The sequence below is a fragment of the Oryctolagus cuniculus genome, chromosome 2 (assembly GCF_964237555.1).
Source record: "Oryctolagus cuniculus chromosome 2, mOryCun1.1, whole genome shotgun sequence".
In the NCBI taxonomy this organism is placed as follows: Eukaryota; Metazoa; Chordata; class Mammalia; order Lagomorpha; family Leporidae; genus Oryctolagus; species Oryctolagus cuniculus.
The window spans coordinates 105,943,359-105,966,474 of record NC_091433.1 but is presented as its reverse complement, the minus strand read 5'-3'; the positions used below and the strand labels follow the sequence as shown (position 1 = coordinate 105,966,474).

The following is a 23,116-nucleotide window of genomic DNA, read 5'->3' as shown; positions in this document are numbered from 1 at the left end:
TTCACTCAAACATTCCAGGAAGGTTCAATTCCTCTAAAGTAAAACTCGAGGTGTGTGTGTGCATATATAAAGATATTTTTGACAATAGCGATCTCAAGGCTAGTTACCTTATAGTTTGGAAAACATTACAGAAGCTACTCAAACTTGAAAAAAAATTAGAGCAACACAAATGTTAATTGAGCAGATTTAATTTCCCTGAGCTCATATTCCATAAAGAATACAAATACTACCCATTGGAACAGTGGTTTTTCAAACATCATTGTGCAAATGAATCGGCAAGGTGTCCTTGTTGCAATGGTCCCTGATAGACCTAGGATGGAGTTTGATGTCTCCATGTCCGACAAGCTCCTGGTTGATGGTGAGGCTGCTTCCACAGACCACACTTTTCTACTTGTTTGAGACAAAGAGAGGCAGTTCCCATCTGATGGTTCATGCCCCAAATGCCAGCAAATGCTAGGGTTCAGCCAGGCAGAAGCTGGGAGCCCGGAACTCAATCCAGTCTCTGACATGAGTGGCAAGGTCCCAACTGCTCAAGCCAGCACTGCTGCCTCCAGGGTACACGTTAGCAGAAAGCTGGAATAGAGAACAGAGCTGGAACTTGAACCCAAACACTTTGATATGGGATGGAGGCCTTATAAGCGGCACCCGTGCCATGGACCACAGAGTAGCCAAACCTTAGGCTATGTAAGAGAAACTGTAAGAAAATATTTTTCTGGAAACAAAAATCACATTAACAAACGACTAAAATCACTAGTGGAAAAACGGAAAAAGTGTTTCCTGTATACTAATATGAAATTTTGGTTTTCAATATTCCCATGTGTCTTCATCAATTATAAAGCCTCATTAAGTTAATAGGCTTCCTTTCTTATTTAACTTCAAAAAGAAAACTGCTGTGATTTTAGCAATAACCACATGGCTATATTTAAAAGCTTTAAAGCAATGTGCCTATTTCTGAAAGTGAGGAAAAGACATTCTTTGGAGAATTCTTCTGAAAGTATACTCCAGTGCATAAGCCCTTGGTTATTTGTTGTCCTTTTGCATCTAATCGCCATGACATCTAATACACTCTTGAAGGGCAAGGTCATCGCACTGGATCCAAGTTTGGTCCCCTCAAAAGCACTCAGTGCTTGTGTAAAAGTCCCTAACTGTAACACCTAAGGAAAAGTTCATATTTCTCATGCTGCCAGATAGGATAAAAGGGCGATCTTCAAACAAAAACTTATCTCCTAGGAGTTTTCATAAATATTTGGGTTTACTTCATATAGGACTTCTAAAACTAGAAAAATTTCTCTGCTTTACAAATAATAAATATTAGGCAAATCAGTGTATCCAAATATCATTTACAATTATACATGTGCTGCATTGAAGACAAGTATAATATCCCAGTGGACTCATTAAGGGGATTCAAAGGAATGTGAACTTGGGGGTTTCTGAGGGAGCCCTTGTACAGCTTTTATTAATAACTGACTTAATCCCAGTGGTGAGCATGACTGGCCCGTGTCTCCAGTGAGCCAGTGCTAACCTCTCCCTGGCTCCTTGGGTGCTGCTAATTCAATAGTGTGTGTGTGTGTGTGTGTGTGTATAGCAAGGGAACACCCAAGCATTGCTGGGCAGACCCAGTGGATCAATGGCCTCTTCTCAGGCAAGAAATTAACAAGGAATGAGGAAATGACTTGCATTGCAAACACTGCAGAACCCAGCTCTCTGACAGGGCATGCCACCTGACCTTTACTGTGCATAAAATGTCCATCTTAAAAGCATTGTGTGCACGGCTTCACTGTCAGGTTCGTCCCTGCCAGAAGGAAGCAGCCCGACTGCAAGGCAGGCTTTCCAGGAACAGATCTTCAAGTCCGATGCTGAGCAAGCCCAGTCTGCTCGAGGTACTGACCACAGAGTGTATGGGACCCAGAACCCATTTCTAGTCTTATAGAGTACAACTTCTGTGAGGCAGGACGAGCCCAGCACACCATGGTTACAAAAGGATCCCAATGCTCAGATTTACTTGGGAATGAAGACAGCTCAGTCTCTGGCTTTTACTTTAATTAGAGCAGCAGGTCTCCCTGTGGTCCCTTCTACCGCCATGAGAAACCACCCATGGTGCTTTCTAAACTCCAGATTTCTCTGGGGGTGAGGTCAGCATCTGATTCTTAAACACTGTTGACAAAGCAACAGTCTAATTTTAATGAAGCAGCTTCTTCAACGTCTAGGATTCTGACAGCAGAAAAATCTCCCTCTTTAGCATGTGGAATTCAACAGGAAACTCAGGTTCCAGATGGTCTGAATCTGATCAATGCATTACCCTGCCTTTTTTCATAAGAGAACTGCGTGTGGTTTCCACGTCGTGGAGCTGGTGAGTGATTTTTTTCCCCTTGAAAGGTGTAACCTTGTTCGAAGGGAAGAGGAGACTCTTCTGATAACTGTTGAACTTATTTCCTCTGGCAAAGCTTTGCCCTGAGCTTCCCCTTCCTATGTGGGCCTGCGACTTGCATCAACCCACAGATGCAGGTGTGCCCAGCTGAGGGCCCACGTGGAAGCCCAACAGCACAGCACACCCACCTGGAAATCGCACTGTGGCACTGCTGCCCCCTTCTGAAAGTGGCCTTCTCATTATGGCCCCTGGCCCTGATGAGCATACTTGCCATGTTGGCTCCTCCTGTTGTCCAAACGCATCCTACTCCGTCTTTAATTTATCACTCTCACCGCTGCTACAGCGAGGTTTGTGTAGTGACATCACGAAAATTGCTGCTAAGGCTAAGGCAGCCCCCAGACTCGGGGGCCCGCAAGGGCTGACCACCTGGGCTACCCCGGAGAGCAGTGGGGCCACGATGCGCCCCACGGCCGTCACCGACTGCCCCACGCCGATGACGGTGCCGCTGGCCTGGGCCCCGCCCACGGTCAGCTGGAGGTCGGTGATGCACGTCCGGCCGATGGCGGTGGAGAAGGCCAGCAGCGTGGAGCAGAAGACGACCACGCCCACCGTGCGGGCTGAGGCGTGGAGGCCCAGCAGCGCGCACGTGAGCGCGCTGGAGCGCAGCAGCACAGCGTGCGCATTGTGCTGGTACAGCTGCAGGATCGGCCCCAAGGCGAAGCCGGCCAGGGCACCCAGTGCGCTGCTATAGCTGATGAGGTAGCCCGTGGTCCTGGGCCGCACCCCGAAGCGCTCCTCCAGGGCCAAGACAAAGTTGCTGTAGTACAGCATGACCGCCACGGCCATCAGGAAGCGCACCAGAAACAGGTCCCACATTTCAGAAAACACCAGGCTCTTCATGTCCCGCAGGGCCCAGGCCACTTGCACCCAGGGTGGTGGCGGAGTCGTCTCTCCTGCCATGGCCCCTCCGGTGGTGGCCGCGTCCTGCACTCCACAGTCTGTCTTCACCGCTGGTACTCTGGTCTTGACAATTTGCACGCCCTGCTGTGCGCTGTCACGTTTTGTTTCTCTCCACGGGACAAGCCAGACCAGACCTGTTAAGATGCACAGGAACGGTTAAGGTGAGCTGCCAGCTCTGGGGTCACACAGCTCCTCTTCAGAGAAGCGATCACTAATCTCTATTTTTATACTAGATTTACTGCCGTGCATTTTTGAATCTTGTTTGCATCATTTCTATGACTCTGTTTACCTTTTTCTTAAAAAAATGCATTCACTTGAGGATGCAGAAAGAGAAGGAAGAGAACTCCCATATGCTGGTTCACTCCCCAAAGATGGGCATTGGACTAGGCCAAGGCTGGACACAGACACAGACCTCAATTCAGGCCTTCCCGGCTGGTGGCAGGAAACCAGTCAGTTGTGCTGTCCAGCTTTGCCTCCCAGGGTGTGTATCACCTGGAGCTGGAGCCAGGTTTTAAACCCAGAAACTCCTATACTATGTCTTAACCACTAGGCCAAACGTCTGCCCCCACAGCTCCATTTTGATATCAAGATTCTGGTAAAACACTTTTTACTGGGTCGGCACGGTGGCACACTAGGTTAATCATCCGTCTGTGGTGCCGGCATCCCCTATGGGCACCGGGTTCTAGTCCCGGTTGCCTCTCTTCCAGTCCAGCTCTCTGCTGTGGCCCGGAAAGGCAGTGAAGGATGGCTCAAGTGCTTGGGCCCTGCACCCGCATGGGAAACCAGGAGGAAACACCCGGCTCCTGGCTTCGGATCGGCGTAGCTCCAGCCATGGCAGCCATTTGGGGAGTGAACCAAAGGAAGGAAGACCTCTCTCTCTGTCTCTCTCTCACTGCCTGTAACTCTACCTGTCAAATAAACAAATAAAAATCTTTAACAATAAAAAAAGACTTTTTACTTTAAATTAAAAAAAAAACTATAAAATATTCACTATTTTCTCCCCAGCTGAAAAGTCTCTGATAGTCAGTTCATATCTAAATTTTGTAAATTTAAATTTACATTAAATTCTTTCCTTCATCAAACTTATGAATTCTTTTCCTATCTACCATCTGCCCATTCATCTATCTGGACACATATTCAGTATTTATTTATTATTTTTTTTTTTGACAGGCAGAATTAGACAGTGAGAGAGAGAGACAGAGAGAAAGGTCTTCCTTTTCCTTTGGTTCACCCCACAAATGGCCACTACGGCCAGCGCACTGTGCCGATCCGAAGCCAGGAGCCAGGTGATTCCTGCTGGTCTCCCATGCGGGTGCAGGACCCAAGCACTTGGGCCATCCTCCACTGCCTTCCCGGGCCACAGCAGAGAGCTGGACTGGAAGAGGAGCAACCGGCACAGAATCTGGCGCCCTAACTGGGACTAGAACCTGGGGTGCCGGCGCCGCAGGTGGAGGACTAGCCTAGTGAGTCGCAGCGCCGGCCCACATACTCAGTATTTATGCAGTACTTCCTAAGCACTGATTCCTGTTTTAAACACATCAACAAACAAGATCTGTAAAATTCCTGTCTTAATGAAGTTATGACTACATGGGACCTGGACAAGTAGGTAGGCAATTAGATGACAACATAATGGCCACACTTGCGGGTGGCACAGGCTGCTGTATATGGCAATGCAAGCTGGCCTTGGCTTGGGGGTAGGCAGGGATGGTTTGAGAGCAATGACTGTCAGGAAGCACTTGTTTGGATGCTCCCCCGTCAGGGGCACCAGGTGCTTTCCCAGGTCACACCTGCATACCTACACGACATACATTCTTACCCAGAAGCACTGCCCTTCTGATCAAACTACCTCTCAGATCATATGCATGTCTGCCTCTGTGGCTTAGTTAACCCAGTGCTGTCTAAATATAATGACTTCGCACCAATCTATGCTCAAAATTTCTCTAAAATCTGAATTCAGACTTGTCTATTCTTCACTCATCCCTACTGCTTTTTCAGATCTCAGCCCCATTTTATAGATGACAAAATGGAAAGAACTTGTCTAGGGCTCACAATGAAAAGTGTCAAGGCAGGGATTTGAATCTCTGTCCATCAGACTCCATGTTTGGGTTCTAAACCATGAGAACAGAAACCATGGGGAAAAAGGCACGAGAAGGCTTTATCAGGCAAAGTGGTGATCAGAGCATGGATGCAGGAAGCAGAGAGAGTAACACAACTGAGGAAAAGTTCCACGGTTACTGGGGAGGAAAAAAAAATGGTAGAATTAGAGAGGAAAAGAGCAGTACGTGGTGCTCTCTGCACTGGACAGCCAGACCCTCTGCAAGGCACTGTTTCCATCTCACCTGGATCACACACCTCTGCTCCCAATCAGTCCACATATGCCTATCCTCAGCCTTCTGCAGTGGAAAAGTGAATCTAACACTTGTCAGCATAGTTGAGAACATTTACGGCTGAATGTGTTCCTGACCCAGATTCCCTCCCAGGGAATGGATGGATGCTGAGATTAAACTCATGAACTTGGCTTCCAAATATCTCTGCTCTGCCATGAATAAATCTGACAAAATCTGACAAAATCATTGTTCTCATGTACTTTGCTTACTAACTGTGTATATGTGTATGAGAGAAATAAATAGAATATGAGCCAAAAGACAACTTAACAAGAGGATTTCAGAAGTGCTATGAAGAGGGGCCAGAATAGTGGCACAGCAGATGAAGCTACCACTTGTGTTGCTGGCACCCCATATGGGCTCAAGTTTGTGTCCTGGCTGCTCCACTTATGATCCAGCTCCCTGCTAATGCTCTGGGAAAACAGGGAACGATGACCCAAGTTCTTGGGCCCCGGCCACCCATGCGGGAGGAAGAAGCTCCCAGCTTCAGCCTGGCTCATCCCTGGCCCTTGCAGTCACATGGGGAGTGAAAAAGCAGATGGAAGATCTCTCTCTCTCTTCTCCCTTTCTCTCTCTAACCCTTTCACATAAAAAAAAAAAAAAAAAAAAAAAAAAAAAAAAAAAAAAGAGTATTATGAAGAAAATTCAGCAATTTTAGGCAGAATAGTCAGGAAAGGCCTAAGGAAGTAAGATTGTGAGGCCTGAATTATGGGAAGAGAGATCCAGAAGATTTGTGGGAAAGATATGGAAGGTAAAACAAGAGCCAATATGATGGTCTCCTGTGGAAATCAGCCTGGCATGTATGAGGTTGCTCCACATCACTAATGATCAGGAAAATGATATTTCACCCCACACCTGATAGCAGGACTATTAAATACAGTGCTATTTAATAATTAAATAAAGGTGTTAGTGAGCATGTGGAGAAAACGGAGCTCTTGTGCACAGCTGCTGGGAATGCAATCTGGCCCAGCCACTATGAAAAGCAGCAGAAAGTTCTTCACAATGACTTTCAGTTTTTGTGAATGAGTCTGCCCATTCTGAGAAAAACAAACTTATAAACAGATAAAAGCTGGTTGATGGGTTGGTAGGAGTTCACAAAACAATCTTCTGATTAAACAACAACTTACCAGCATTGAGCATGAAGACAGAAAAGCAGATGAAGGCTGTAAGATAAAATCCACCATCTAATTCAGTGAGGTAGCCACCGACCATGGGGCCCAAGATGAAGCCCACGCTGGACGCTGTATTGAACCGCCCAAGGACGAGTGGCCGTTCCTTCTCTGCGACCAGATCGGAAAGCAGAGCCCTTGAGATGGAGAGGGTGTGTTTAAAAATACCTGCAAGGGGGACAAGAAACATGCTGTCACTGTTTCCAGGGCAAAACCATCTCCCTTGTGGCTCTGCACATATTCTCTATCCCTGGTGGAGTTTTGATCTCTATCTTCTATGAATGGTAGATTCCATCCTATAGTAACTGGACTCCTGTTTGATCACCACAATTCTAACCCACCACCTTATGGTCCCTGGGCCTGCCTTGCACCATGATGCCCCAGTGTCTCCAGTCCTGTTTTCTAACTGCCATTCATGGTGGCTTCCAAATAGAAAGTTTTCATTCATTCACTCATTGGAAAAAAAAATGCATGTTTTCTATGCATTCAGCACTGCTCTCAGCCCTGAGGGTAAAGAGACCAAAAAAGAAGAAAAATAATAGACCATCCTGCCTCTATAGAACCTGGATTTTCACTGGGGGCCATTAGGGGTATACATCAGAAGGTGAGAAAGGGTATGGAGAGAAACAGAACAGGGAGGAGGATAGGAGGGCAACAGAAACACAATGGCATTGTGGAAGCTGTCAGTAGCAGAATGGAGTTACTTATGACAAATCCAAACAAACCAGAGCTTGGAGGCCATGTATGAAAAGCCTTCATGTATGTCTGCCCATTACAGAAATTCTCAGAAGCCACAAAAAATCCAGATCAGTCATTTCTGTGACAATGTTTCACCAGTGACAGCAGGTTTTACCAATGGGTGATCACCAATTCCTACAATGAGCTCTTGTAGTCTATGAGATTTGTCTCAAGACAACTTACAAGACGTCTCTTTGTCTTTCAAAGTCTTCTGGCTGCACCTCCCACTCCCTTGGATGTGTACATACACTACTGCATGTGTATGCTAGATTGCAATCCTTTCTTAGTCCAGAATAAAATTTTTATTTTTTATTTATTTTTTTGACAGGCAGAGTGGACAGTGAGAGAGAGAGACAGACAGAAAGGTCTTCCTTTTTCTGTTGGTTCAACCCCAAAGTGGCCGCCACGGCCAGCGCACAGCGCTGACCTGAAGCCAGGAGCCAGGTGCTTCTCCTGGTCTCCCATGTGGGTACAGGGCCCAAGCACTTGGGTCATCCTCCACTGCCTTCCCGGGCCACAGCAGAGAGCTGGACTGGAAGAGGGGCAGCTGGGACAGAATCCGGCACCCCAACCAGGACTAGAACCCGGGGTGCCAGCACCGCAGGCGGAGGATTAGCCTATTGAGCTGCGGCGCCAGCCCAGAATAAACTTTTAAAAGAGTCAGTCTGTCACTCAGTTTAGTTCTCACAGCATGGTCACATAACTAATAGCAACCGGTTTTCTACTAGCAAACTCAAAGCTCTGACATGATTTTCAGAAGGCGATTAAAGGGCATGTAGCAACTTTATTGTCATGCTTTCCTATGCATGTAGACACCTCAGGGGGAACAAATACACTGATGGACCCCGGTAATAGGTTGCCCACTATTTTGATCAATACATAGTAGCAACACAGTAAATGCTGCTGGTGGGTCTACCTCAATCACTCCCAACTGTGAGGCAACATGATGGTTTCTGATGATTTCTCTGGAGGCAGTCTCACTCTGCTGTGCTTCTACACTTAGTCCTGGGGATACTCCCAGCTCTGCATCAAAGCTTGTAAAAGTGTTTATCCGACAACCAGCCTCTTTGAGAAGCAACTTATACATTGTTTCAGGATTAGGCAGACAGACTGTGTCTATGCCTGCATCTTTATATGTGAGAAAGGAATAGGCTAGAAGATGATTTTCAAGATATCTTCTAGGAATCCTGAGACAATTTTTTGAAATTTTACCATTGTAAGGTGTGTACCTTGCACACGAGGAAAGAGGACTATGGCAAAAGTACCCCACAAACAACTCCGATGATGCTTTTCTTGTCTTTCAGAGGTAAGGGTGGTAGACAGAGGGGAGGAGAAAGCCAGGCACATTCAAAGTCAGCAACTCATTTTCAGGACACAAGGATATGAATTCACAACTGAGTCTGCGCAGCGGAATCTGTTGTTCCCCATGGCTCCCTCCTGTACATGGAGCACCAAGGTGGTTATGTGGATAAGAAGGAATTTTTATTTTATTTTATTTACTTATTTATTTATTTTAACAGTGAGTGAGATAGCAAGTAAGTGAGGTCATACGAGAATGAGAAAGCAGTCTCATCCATTGATTGGTCTATTCTCCAGATACACACAATGTCTGGGGCTGGGCAGCTGGGAATAGAATTCAGGTCTCCCACATGGGTGGTGGGAACATAACTGCTTAAGCTATTACCTACTGCGTCCTTTTTCCTATGCTAGCATGAAGCTAGAATCCAGAGTGGAGCCAAGACTGAAACCCAGGAACTCCAATATAGCATGTGGGCATCCCAATTGGCATTTAAATCACTAGACCAAATACCCGCCCCAAGGAAATTTTGTTTAGTTCTCCTTGTTTGCAAAGATTACATTGTTTATATAACTGCTGCTATTTAAACAAGGCTCATTTCATATTAAATACAAACAGTTTAATTCTCCCCATGAATCTCTACCCATTTTGTAGGTTCTTATTCATCTCATCTGTTTCTTTAGAATGATTAATAGTAACTACCACGGAACGATAGAGTGAATTATTGTGAAAAGACACATAGCCAACCAAACCAAGAATATACAACAGACTTGACACTAGATACACATGGGGCACCTAAACCATGGGATTTTGTGCGTGTTGTTGGAGTTTGTTAGGATGACTGGCCAAGTTTCAGAAAACACCTCCACAAAACACTTTTTAGAAGCAACTAAAAAGAATTCTGAAGAATGAATTCTTCACAGAGTACATACATATGTCACAGAAACATATGTCATAGCTAACAATTTCTTATGACTTCTTACTGGCTGAATGTAGAGACCACTCAATAGGCAGGAGACAGGGCTGGGGCAATCCCAAAGCTGTTCACATGACTACTCTGGCAGGCTGTGGGCTCTGTCAAGTATAAGACTGGTAGCTTTGGATGCTACTCAATAAACAGCAGCTGCTGATGTTACCATCATCATTATAATTGCTGTAATCATTGTGAAGCCCTAATCAAAGAAGCAAAGTCCAGGAGACACTGGCTTTGGGGATGGATTTATTTTGAACTAAGACATAAACACACATGCAGAGGGGCCAGAACTCACCTGCAGGAACCCGAGCCAGAGCAAACAGGAACACGTTGGTGGCAGCTCCAAGAAGGAGATAACCCAGGGCACTGAGCAGAATGCAGAGCAGCAAGGAGGACTGTCTTCCGACCACATCGCTCCAGCAACCCTGGGGAAAGACACAGAGAAAGCTCTGTGACCCACTTTTTTTCGGTAACAGCCTCCACTAGGCAAACACCCAAAACAAAGTGACCAGTGGAAAATGTCAGATTCTTAGCTACTCAGTTCCGTTATGCCATTTGCTGGAGTTATTTTTCCCTGGTCTACCCACAGGTGAGTAGAAAAACACAATGCAATTTTCTTTGTCCAAGTAAAAACCTGATCACCCAGTAGCTGAGATTGGTTAGAAGGACAAAGTGGGAGGGGTCTTCAAAAAGTTCATGAGAAACACATTATGAGTAATCTGTGTATGGATGCCAAAATTTTTTCTCACTAAAATAATTTCTCTTTTTATCTTTTAATTCCATCTTCATGAACTTTTTGAAGGACACTACATAATTAATAAATCTTCATTTTCATCTTCATTCTCATTTCTTTATGCCAGCCTCAGAAACCATGTTTACTACTTAGAAATTTGGAAAATTTTGATCTCATAATTCCAAATTGACAATATTTTAACCAAATGGTCATACAGTACATTCTATTTCGTAACTTGCTTTTTTAGTTAACACCATGACTTGAACCTCATTTTATGTCATTAAAAATCTGCCTTTGTGGCCAGCGCCACGGCTCACTATGCTAATCCTCTGCCTGTAGCACCGGCACACCAGGTTCTAGTCCCAGTCGGGGCGCCAGATTCTGTCCCAGTTGCTCCTCTTCCAGTCCAGCTCTCTGCTGTGGCCCGGGAAGGCAGTGGAGGATGGCCCAAGTGCTTGGGCCCTGCACCCGCATGGGAGACCAGGAGAATCACCTGGCTCCTGGCTTTGGATTGGCGCAGCGCGCCGGCCACAACGCACCGGCCATAGCGGCCACTTGGGGAGTGAACCAACGGAAAAAGGAAGACCTTTGTCTCTGTCTCTCTTTCTCTCTCTCTCTCACTAACTCTGCCTGCCAAAATATATATATATATATATATAATATATATCTTTGTTATTCTTAATCACAGCCCATATTCTACTCTGTACTGATAGCTATTTAATAAATCTACTTTTTGTTAAATTTTTAGTTCTTTTCAATTTGTCACAAATATAAATCATTGCTACAATAAGCATCCTCATAGCAAATAAACACTTTCAAAAATTTCCTTAAGGGAGAGTGGTTGGCTCATCAGTTAAGACACATGCCATACCAGAGAGCCAGAGTTCAATTCCAGGCTCTGCTTCTGACTCCAGCTTCCTGCTAATGTGCACCCTGGAAGGCAGCAGGTTATGACTCAGGTACTTGGATTCCTGTCACGAAAGTGGGAGACCCCAGTGGAAATGAAATCTCCAAGTCTAACTCCAGCTTTTGCAGGCATTTGAGAGTGAACCAGCAGATGGAAGATCTCTGTTTTTATCTCTCTGTACCTCCATGCCTTTCAAACAAATAATTTTTTTTTAATTTCCTAGCATTGAAATTAGGTTAAAAGACAGGTGTATTTTTAGGCATCGGACATACTGAAAACTCAGTAAGATCTATAATGCTACCAAAGAGTATAGTTCAGAGAATCTTCATTTCTCCATATTCCAAAAGACTCCTACTCCATACACCATCACTTTTTTAAAAAAGTTGTGAATTTGCTAGGTGGTATTTTTTCTTATGTTAATTTGCTTTTTCCCTTTGTGACAAAACTTTTCATTTTAAATTTGTGGACTATTTGCAAGCAACAAAGTAGGACTGCCAGTTATAATTCTCATAGCTGGGAGGCCTGAGTTCTGCTAGGCCTCTGCTCCCTTCCAAGCCATCTTTTATGTGAGAAAGGATGTTGAGAAAGATGACAGAGCAGCCCAGGGTGAGGCTTGCCCAGCAGGAAAAGGCATACTTGATGGCGACCAGCTGAACCTTCCTCCAGTACCTCTCTGAGAGTAGAAGTGTGAGGCACACACAGAGAAAACATAGGCACCGGGCGCAGAAGCTGAGAGGCACACAAGGGAATGAAAGGAGACACAAGGAGATAGATGGTGGTGTGTTACGTGGGTCCTAACGTCCCCAGGTGGGTCATGGACACCTGTGGGATGGAAACAGCAAGGTGAGCAGGACTCTTGGCAGCCCTGGCTTACTCCTTCCTTGCATACTCTCCACACCCTGCAGCAACACACCCCACTGCAAAACAAGCCTCACTTGCAGGCTCAAAGTTCTGGCCAATGTAGATGCAACCGAAAGTCACCTACTGAGGTTTCTGAAAAAGTTCTTAGGACTCAGCCTTCTGCTCTTCCTCCTTCCCTCATTCCTGTTGAGAATATTCCCACAATGCTGGAGGCCTGGCAGCTGTCTAGCTAAAGACGGCGGAGCAGGAAGACAGTAGCAGCCTGAGCCTCTGGTGGCCACTCAGATGTTCCCTCCTCTGACTTTGGAGGGGTTCTGTATCCACAGGTGGATGCCAGCCAAACTGAGACAGCCAGTTCACCCAGATGGCCTCCACATTGACCCACGGTACACCGTGAAGCTCCAGGTGAGGCTTTGAGAAAAAAAATGCAATTACCTTAAAAAATTTGCTGAACACTATGACAGCAATGGAGCCTTATTTGAGAAGGGCCAAAAACAGGGCGCAGAGTGCTGCGTGACAACCTGGATGTCCACTTGAGACCTGAGACTGTGTTCTGCTTCCCTCATTCTTCGGTCAAGTTCCTTATGCCTTCCCCATCCTTTCCAAGTAACCATAGACTCTCAGCCTGTTTCTTTTTTTTTTTTTTTTTTTTTTTTTTTTACAGGCAGAGTGGACAGTGAGAGAGAGAGACAGAGAGAGAAAGGTCTTCCTTTGCCGTTGGTTCACCCTCCAATGGCCGCCGCTGCAGCCGGCGCACCGCGCTGATCCGATGGCAGGAGCCAGGATCCAGGTGGTTTTCCTGGTCTCCCATGGGGTGCAGGGCCCATGCACCTGGGCCATCCTCCACTGCACTCCCTGGCCATAGCAGAGAGCTGGCCTGGAAGAGGGGCAACCGGGACAGAATCCGGCGCCCCGACCGGGACTAGAACCCGGTGTGCCGGCGCCGCAAGGTGGAGGATTAGCCTATTGAGCCACGGCGCCGGCCCATCTCAGCCTGTTTCTTTCTTGTAAAAGGCTAACTATATCCATTCATGCCCCCCCCCCTTTTTTTTTTGACAGGCAGAGTGGACAGTGAGAGAGAGAGAGAGACAGAGAGAAAGGTCTTCCTTTTGCCGTTGGTTCACCCTCCAATGGCTGCTGCGGCCGGTGCGCTGTGGCCAGCGCATCGTGCTGATCGGAAGCCAGGAGCCAGGTGCTTTTCCTGGTCTCCCATGCGGGTGTAGGGCCCAAGGACTTGGGCCATCCTCCCCTGCACTCCCGGGCCATAGCAGAGAGCTGCATGCCCTTTCTTGATTTTTAAATTATATACTTATCTTTTTGGAAGGAGCCTAAATATCATATTATATAAGAATATTAACTGTGTTAAAATTCCTCTATTATAAAATGTGTGTGTGTGGCGGGGGAAGGCAGGGAGTTCAGCAGATTAAGCTGCCTCCTGCAACACCAACATCCCACATGAGCATTGGGTCAAGTCAGAACTGCTCTACTTCTGATCCAGCTCCCTACTAATGGACATCGGAAAGCGAGGAAGATGGCCCAAGTGCTTGGTCCCTGAACCCATGTGGAAGATGGAGAAGAATCTCTGGGCTCCTGGATTTGGCCTGGCCTAGTCCTAGCCATTGTGGCCATCTGGGGAGTGAGCCAGTGGATGGAGGATCTCTTTCTCTCTCTCTCTCTCTGTGTGTGTGTGTGTGTGTGTGTGTGTAACTCTGTCTTTCAAATAAATAAATTTCAAAAACAAAACAAAAAACAAACAACAAAAAAAGAATGCACACACACAAAACATTTTCAGGGTGAATTCTCCAAAATATTGTTAGCTTTCTAACAATCCTCTCCACTCTCAGTACCCTAATCTCAATCATACCCTGGTGGAGGATAAGCAGGTGTTTGTGGAGATGGACGTGAGGCAGCTGACTAGCATAAGATGCTACTCAAAAATGGACACTTCTAACAAAGAAGGCACAGGCCCTGATGCATCCATGGCCGGCTTGAGAAGCCTGCACACAAGGGGCAACTGTAGCTTCACCTTCATCTTTCTGACACAGAAAGGCAGAAACTCTCGCATCTGAGCCCTCAACATGGAACACATGTAACACATGTATAACTTGGAGGACATACATGCCTGTCCCCTTTTAATTCATGCATAATCTTTACCAGAACTTCCCCAAAACTTAACAAATATGCACTAGTCTCCTAAAGTTAACTCCATAAAACCTGCAACTCTCCGTTATTCAGAGAGCCTGGTTTCCAGTCATGAGACAATGTGGTTTCTGGCATGGCCAACCCAAATAAATTTTCTGTTTACAGCTCAGTCCATCATCTGAGTGTTTTCATTAGCATCCATGTTAGCCAAGAACCCTTTAGGTAGCCTGCCTAATTACACTGCTACAAATGTCATCAATGCTTTTCCCCAATTTTGATTCTGGTGGATTTTAGAAACCCCCCTACTCGTTTAATCAGAGTAAGGAATCACAGGCCTCCTTGTGTTTACAGGACTGTGTTATCATCTGGTACTTACACCAGGACAAGGCTGCTTGGGTTCAACTTTGAACTCTTATCATTCCCTACATCATGGCATTGGACACATTAGTTAATCTCTCTAAGCATCAGTTTCTCTGTGGGTAAAACAGGAGTAACACCTATTCAATATAAAATTAGTCATTAAAGACCCACAATCACACTCTGTGGATGCTTCTATGAGCATTAGACGCAGTCAAGTGCCCAGGACAGGGCTTGACATTCAGTTGTACTGAATAATACTAACCAAGAGCAGTCATTTTTATTAAAATACAATTGTCAAGCCATAGAAAACCCTCATAAAGATTTTTATTAAAACTTTCTGGTCACTTTTTGTTTTTGGCAAAGTGGAGACAGAGAGAGAGAGAGAGAGAGAGAGAGAGACAGAGAGAGAGACAGAGAGAAAGAAAGAAAGAAGCTCTCATATAGTGGTCATTCCTCAAATGCTCGCAATGGTTGGGACTGGGCTGGCTGAAGGGCAAGAGCCAGGAACTCTACCCAGCTCTCCCAAGGGAACGGCAGAGAACCTAACCACTACCGCCCTCACCTGCTGCTTCCCAGGGTCTACATTACCAGGTAGCTGGCATCAGGAGCTGGGACTCAAACCCAGGCACCACAATATTGGATTCAGCTGTCCTAACTGGCAGTGTATCCTCTAGGCCAAACAACCATCCCTAAATCATTTCTCTATAAAATTGATAAATAAAAATGAGCTTAGCAAAGTGTTTGTGACAAAGGAAAGTTTAACTAGGTATTTCTCTATGTGAAGGATTTATAAGGAAGGTTTTCATTAAAATCTAGCTAGTAGCTATATGAAATGTACTTTATAAACACAAACATAATAAAACAAAGGATCATTTTGAGAAACAGGGTAGGATCGTAATTGACAATACAAATTTACATTCATAAAATGATAATTTTGTGCCAAGTACTCTGATATGTACTATGCACTGATTAAAAAAAAAAAAACTTATGGAGCTTGGTCTTTATACCTAGGGCCAGAGTCCAGAAGGAGGGGAAAAAACTTGAACGATAAGCATACACTGCAGCCTAACAAGCAAGGGCTTTACCATATGTACACATCAAATATTTTGGGAGTTCCCAAATAAAGCTGAAGAAGAGCTGTTTACCAAGAAATAGCCCTGATTTTTCACTCACAAGAAAACAGTATGGAATAAGACATCATGCCTGCCAAGCAAGTGCTCCACCCTCCGTACAATCTGACTTCAGCTACTTATTTACTTCCCTGTAAGGTAATGGCAGATGACTTACAGGGAAAAAAAAAATTATATGGGTTTAGAGTCTGGATACTGACTTTCGGTGACTTAGTCAAATTATTTAAACTCTGTGAATCTTAATTTCCTCACATTTTCTTAATTTTCCTCTTAAGAAGAGAGACACTAAACTATTTTGCAAGGTTATTATAAAGCTTAAATGACAATAAACCTATTACTGTTATTCTCAACAAAGAACATACATCAGGGAGGAGCTATTTGCTTACTTAAGATAAATCAGAGTAACAGTTTACTTATCTAGGAAGTCACTATGGGATTTGATCACATTTCTTTGAAAAACGTACAAAAAAGCAACACCTGGGAAACTCAGAGCACTACAGCAACAATGTGTTCAATAAATGTGAGTTCTCCAAGCCAATATTCAGACTGCAGTCACTAATGACCAATCTGTGAGACTAAACTGTTCTACTGAGTGACATGAGCCATTGGACACTGGGGTCTCAAGACCGTAATAGACCCCACAAGGGCCAGAGAAGAAAAAGATCACTTAATGTGTCTGCCTTCCAAACTGAGTGGTCAAGGGCAGGAGAGTGACAAGATCACCTCAAGGGTTTTCTACTTCATGTAGCAGTTAGCAAATCATTGCTAAAGGCTTCTTTGTCCATACACTTACGTATTATAATGAAGCATTAAGTTCAGCATGCACAACCTCAGAGAATCCTACAAATCTTAATGGATTTACTGTCAATTAAGAAACAAACAATAAAACTGGTAATACCTTTTGTTTACATTCCTGTATATAGTAGAAAGTTACTTGGGAATCACATTAGAAACTGTTTTTAACTCAAATCTATCACTGATTCAATGTGTTCCATTCAGAATAAAGTCATCTAAGTCCCTTAGGTCTGTATCTTTTCACTGGTAAAATGAGTGAGATACAGGACAAAGGGATCCTTCTTGATCACGACTGTAAATTCTCATCATCCACACACTTACTGTCTGGTGGACTTCAACTGTTAAATTTTACTATAGCCATGAAGGAGGACCCTCAGAGGCATATGCTTGTGTTTTCAAGACAGGTGGCCAGTTGAATGATAACTTACCACCAAGGTGCTGGAAAAGAGTTGCAAAATGCCATAGGAGGACCCTGTAAAAGAACAGCACTAATATCAATCAAATCAGCTAGACCTATCCCCCAAATGGATTATGTGGTAACAATTACATGGAAATAGAAAGATAGCAGAGAGGAAAAGTCCACTTTTTAAAATGTAAATAAAGGGGTGGAGGGCAGCATTGTGACACAGTGTTTTAAAACAGCACTGTGACATCCACTTCCCATATCAGAGTGCAGGTTCAAGTCCTGGTTGTTTGGCTTTTGTTGTAGCTCCCTGGTAATGCACCTGGAAGCTGAAGATGGTATAGGTACTGGGGACACAGCCACTCATGTAGGAGTCTCTGATGGAGTTCTTGGCTCCTGGCTTCATGTTGGCCCAACTCTGATGTTATAGGAATTCGAGGAATAAACCAGTGGATGGACGAACACTCTCTTTCTGTCACTCTACTTTTCAAATAAATCAATTAATCTTTGAAAAAAAAAAAAAAAGAAGGAAATTGCCCCAATGTATTTATGTTTCCTAGTTGGAAGAAATTAAAAAATGTTTAGTAAGAGGTGTTTAAAATAAAATTGAATATAAGCAGAAGAGAGAATAAAGGCCAGGATTGACATTAGGGACCCAGAGAGATAGTCTTTCATGTGAGAACCACATGACTCCAACTTTCAAAATGCCTCGAGACAACTCAGTGGAGTAGAAATCAGAATCCTAGAAAAATTCTCCCTTAAAATGTTAACACTATCTCCTATGTCTTTAAAATTTTAAAAAATATTTTAACTTTATAATTAGTTTAAAGTTTAACAGAGTTCTGTACTTCCATTATCATGTAACATATTCCTATTATATTCATGCTGCTGAACCGTCTAGACAATTCTCAGCACACTCTTGGAGGAAACACAAATCATTGCATGGATCAGGATTCAGCAGGTATGTACAGGACTGTCCCAAAACATTTGCTTGTCCACCTTGTAAATGATCAAACGTAATGATTTCTCATTAATTAGCACAGATCTGGGGCCGGCAGGTTAATCCTCCACCTGCGGCGCTGGCATCCCATATGGGCACCGGTTCAAGTCCCGGCTGCTCCTCTTCCAACCCAGCTCTCTGCTTTGGCCTGGGAAAGCAGTAGAAGACGGCCCAAGTCCTTGGGCTCCTGCACTCACGTGTGAGACCAGGAGGAGACCATTTAGGGAGTGAACCAACGGAGGGAAGCCCTTTCTTTGTCTCTTCCTCTCACTGTCTGTAACTCTCTCAAATAAATAAAATCTTTTTAAAAAATTAAAAAATAAAAAAAATAAAAATTAGCACAGACCTAAGACTTGTTATTTCCCGTTCCTTTTGTGAATCAATGACTTCGGGATGGAATTTTTATGCCATATAAGCAGAAAAATCCATTAGGTCCCTAAGATATGTTGGGGTGGTGTGGAAATCCAAGCCATTTACCACAGTTGTGATTTCTGTACATTGTTTATCTGGTCTTCCACATTAGGTGAGAGATTCTACAAGCAGGAGTCCACACCTATCCTTTAATCTACACAGGGCCAGCTCTTTGAATGGGCTCAGTAAGTACCTGTTATGTCACTGGTAATATCAGAGTATGGAGATAATGCTCAAACCCCACAACCTTCTGAACAAAAGTATCCTTGAGAGATCTAGGAAAGATTACTCCAAGTGAATGTGTTTAACTATTCTATAGATTAATTTTATCCCATTTCCTAGAAAGCTGGGCTGTTTTCAGGACTTAGAGATTTAAAATTGAGTGCTCTGAATGTAAGCATTATTAACCACTCACCTACTATTCCAGCAACTATTGGACTTGCTCCAAGGGACTTGACATGAAGGCTCAATAAAGGGACAACCATGCTGACACCAAACAAATCCTAAAAGCAAACAAACAGAAGGACTCAGGTCATGTCCTAAGGATTTCTAAATAGGTAAATCTAAAATTATGAACACATTTTTAAAATAAAGTGAATCTAAGATTTTGCAAAAACAAGATATCATCATTGTATCCTAAAGTACATCATGCTAACCAACTGCCACTTAAAACTTCCTTAGCTACCATGTGGTAGGATGCATTTTAACTTTAGCATCTTTGTAACTGCCTTTGAAGATTCAAAGAGAATATGTTACACAAGTTCCTCAAAGAAAACAGACACACTTCCAATTTTCTATGGATAGGAAGAGGCAGAGGAGAGAGGAATAATTCATACTTATTAGTGAAGCAGCACTTGCTTAAAACTAAGAATTTCTGAAGTGGATGTTTAGCCTAGCAGTTAAGACTCTCTCATCCCACAATGGAGTACCTGGGTTGGTTCCCAGCTCTGACTCCTGACTCCAGCTTCCTGCTAATTCACAACCTGAGATTCAGTGGAGATGGTTCAAATAATGGGGTTCCTGCCATTTATGTGGGAGACCTGGACTGCATTTCAGGCTCCTGGTTTCAGCTGTAAAAATGGGCATTTGCGGACGGCGCCGCGGCTCACTAGGCTAATCCTCCGCCTTGCGGCACCAGCACACCGGGTTCTAGTCCTGGTCGGGGTGCCGGATTCTGTCCCGGTTGCCCCTCTTCCAGGCCAGCTCTCTGCTGTGGCCAGGGAGTGCAGTGGAGGATATCCCAAGTGCTTGGGCCCTGTACCCCATGGGAGACCAGGAGCAGCACCTGGCTCCTGCCATCGGATCAGCGCGGTGCGCTGGCTGCAGCGCGCTGGCCCCGGCGGCCATTGGAGGATGAACCAACGGCAAAGGAAGACCTTTCTCTCTCTCTCTCACTGTCCACTCTGCCTGTCAAAAAATAAAAAAAAAAAGGGGGGCATTTGCAGAGTTATCCAGGGATAAGAATCCCCTTCTATTTCTCAAATAATTTTTTTTTAAATGTTTTCCTTCTGTAGTTATAGAAGATGACTAATGTCCTAGGATGTGGTTTATATTTTCATGAGGTAACACCCAGCAGAAAGTCTCAGCAAGTGGAGAGGAGAGGGAAGCTTGGTCCACTTGCAGCCAATATTTTTGCAATTACGTCATAGAAAGTGCATGGGCTTTGGGGTAGGACTGCCAGTTCTCAATTCCAGCTCTATTACTTACTAAAGTGTGTTCTGGGGAAGTAACATTACCAAGCTCCAATGCCCTCATCATCAGACAATGGAATAATAACACCTGCCTGGTTGAAACATGAGGAAACTCATGGTGGGAAAGGGCTGGCACACTACAGAAGCTCCAATAGACAAGCATTATCTGCTTTCTTGAGTTTTGGGATGAGGATGGATCCTTTTTGCTAATATACTAAGTTACAGAAAGACTATGAATTTTTCTCTTATATTTCATTCTCATTCTTACTTCATCTGTTTACCTGCTACATCTGCTTTAGAGGAAGGAAAACATATTATACACGTAGTTTTCTTTATATCCAACCTGAATTCCTCCTCCTATAAACCTAGTTATTAAAACAAAGAACATGCATGGAAAAACATGTTTAGGTCCTGGTTAATGTTTTGCCTCCCCAATGCTGGTAGCTGTGCATTCACATGACTCTAGAAATGTGGACTTCTGCCTACACTTTGGTGGTCTTTTTCCATGGATACATCTTGAGGAGGACATATATGTAAAATTCAGTGATCATCAATAGCTCATAAATTTGCACTACCAGACCTATGGTATTTTATTTAAATTTTACATGATTATTTAACATTTCCTCAGGCCAGCATTGTGGTACACTGGGTTAAGCTGCCACCTGTAATGTCATCATCCCATCTGGACGCTGATTTGTGTCCTAGCTACTCCACTTCTGATTCATCTCCCTGCTACTGTGTCTGGGAAAGCGGTGGAAGTTGGCCCAAGTACTTAGGTTCCTGCACTCCCACTGGATACGTGGATGGAGTTCCAGGCTTCCAGCTTTGGCCTGGTCCAGTCATGGTCATTGTAGCTATTTGGTGAGTGAACAAGCAGATGGAAGATCTCTCCCACCACATCTCCCTCTTTCTCTGTAATTCTTCCTTTCAAATAAACAAATCATTAAAAAAAATTTCCTATGGTCAGTTTTGTCCTGACAACCTGCTGATGTTTATATGATTAAAAAATCATAATGCATAAGCCAACAACTGAGTCTTCTGGTTCTTTCAGAAAAGGTCAATTGTTCAATAACATTTTAAAAAGCATTCTAGTACATGTTATTTGATATTCAAATGGTTATTTTAAATAAAATCAACAGGCTGTGATCTACGGAATGCAGACATGAAAATACAGATTCATAATCCTTAACAATGATTGGTATTTTTTTAGTACTTTGTGATTCTGAAAACTGCTCTCTTTTCCCAAGAAGGCCGGCTTCTGGCTCTTTCCTCAAAGGAATTTGTTCTAAAATTGTCTTCTTCAGTGTAAAAGGCAGCTTCTCTCCTGAATCCGTAACATCCTAAAACAACCATCGTTTTGCGTATATCATGCATTGGGCAACTAGTCATGCGCTTATCCCTTTATAAGGAAATCAAGTCAAACCTTCCATATCAGCATCTTCCAGTGAAAACCGATGAACGCATAGAGGATAGGAATCCCACTATTTCTTGGCTGAAAGACTAACTCAATAAATATGAACTGCCATCTGCCCAAAGCTGATGAAATGGAATACAGACCACACCAGGTATCTGCAGGAAAGATAGTGCTTACATCACTGATCTTAGCAGCCTAAACAAAGCGGAAAGGTCATCTTCATCTTCCCTCTGAAACAAATTTAAACCTGACCATGACTTCTGTTATCTCACCCCCTTCTTTCCCAACCAGAAACCATTTTCCTGAAAGTCTTAAGGATTTTTACATTTCCATACATACCAAAATCATTAACTAAATTGTATATAACGTTCCCTAGATACTACCTAGCAGACATTAGATCCTACAAGGATGCAAACAGCTTCATATATTTTAATTATTTATTATTATAACATTTTCCATTAAAAAATCTCTACTGCCTTTTAACTTTTAGGAAATCTTACATTTTTTTTCCCCCGCTTAAGATATCAGACACAGCTAATCATTCTCTCGGCTATATTATTGAAGATAGTAAAAACTTACACGGGGCTAGTTGGATTAGACTTGCTCTGAGCACAGCATATGCAAAACAGGTAAGAAGCTGCGAATATTCAAAGCAGCCCCTTAACTTGGTCTGGTAAAAAGCTCTGAGTGTCCCCACCGCACGAGCAGCCCGGCAGTAGCTTGGGCTTTTTCAAGCTTGCTCGGAGCTCCTGCTACCTGCCCTGCAAGCAGTGCACCTGACACAGCATTTAACACCTGGGGTCTACCCCCCAGAGCCCTTAGGTCAAGGAGCCCCACCTGGGGGTGGTTCCGGGGCGGGCAGCTGTGAAAAGCAGCAGGGGCAGCCGCAGACTGGGCCCCCGAACGCGGGAACAGCAATAAGGCCGCGCGAACGGCCAGGTGCATGATGAAAGCCGTGATAAGACGTGAGAGGTAAGAAGGTACCAGACCAGACAGATCTCGAATTCCCAGTCCCGGGCTGAGCTTCTCAAACCTCCAGGGGCTCTATGGAAAAAAATGGCTCCTCAGCCTGGGGTCCCAAGTCCCTGACACCATCAGCCCCAGCGCGCGCACTCACCAAGAAGCCCACCAGGTAGAGACAGAGCAGGAAGCGGCGGGCTCCGGCGCTACCCGGCTTCCCGGCCCCCGGCCCCCGCTCCTGCCGCAGCACTGGGGTCGCCGAGGCTGGCCCCAGGGCCGAGCCCCGGCCCCGACGACCCCCGAGCTCCATACGGGCGCCAGCGGCCAGCCTCCCGGCCCCGCCCCCGGCGCGCCAGCCCCGCCCCTCCCCGCCCCGCCCCGGGCGGAAGAGGACGCTCGCGCCTGCGCGGAGGGCGGTCC

At 44.7% G+C, this 23,116-nt stretch overlaps 1 protein-coding gene across 1 annotated transcript; it reads right to left on the bottom strand.

The window, feature by feature from the left end:
* Positions 1 to 172: 172 nt before the first annotated feature.
* Positions 173 to 23,058, bottom strand: MFSD9 (major facilitator superfamily domain containing 9). The gene is made up of 6 exons (XM_002710004.5): positions 22,854 to 23,058; positions 19,047 to 19,134; positions 17,246 to 17,289; positions 10,185 to 10,314; positions 6,840 to 7,049; positions 173 to 3,462 (listed from the first exon to the last, which is right to left on the bottom strand). Exons 1-6 carry the CDS (start codon positions 23,004 to 23,006, stop codon positions 2,672 to 2,674), a joined length of 1,416 nt encoding a protein of 471 aa, XP_002710050.1. The 5' UTR covers positions 23,007 to 23,058; the 3' UTR covers positions 173 to 2,671.
* Between the last annotated feature and the right edge of the window lie 58 nt (positions 23,059 to 23,116).

Excerpts from the sequence above, each read along its gene's own strand:
- MFSD9 (XM_002710004.5), bottom strand. The coding sequence starts at position 23,006 with ATGGAGCTCGGGGGTCGTCGGGGCCGGGGCTCGGCCCTGGGGCCAGCC. Across the intron at positions 17,290-19,046 it reads AATAGTTGCTGGAATAGTAG|GGTCCTCCTATGGCATTTTG; the intron begins GTGAGTGGTTAA and ends GTTCTTTTACAG. Across the intron at positions 10,315-17,245 it reads TCTTTTCCAGCACCTTGGTG|GGTTGCTGGAGCGATGTGGT; the intron begins GTAAGTTATCAT and ends GTCTTTCCCCAG.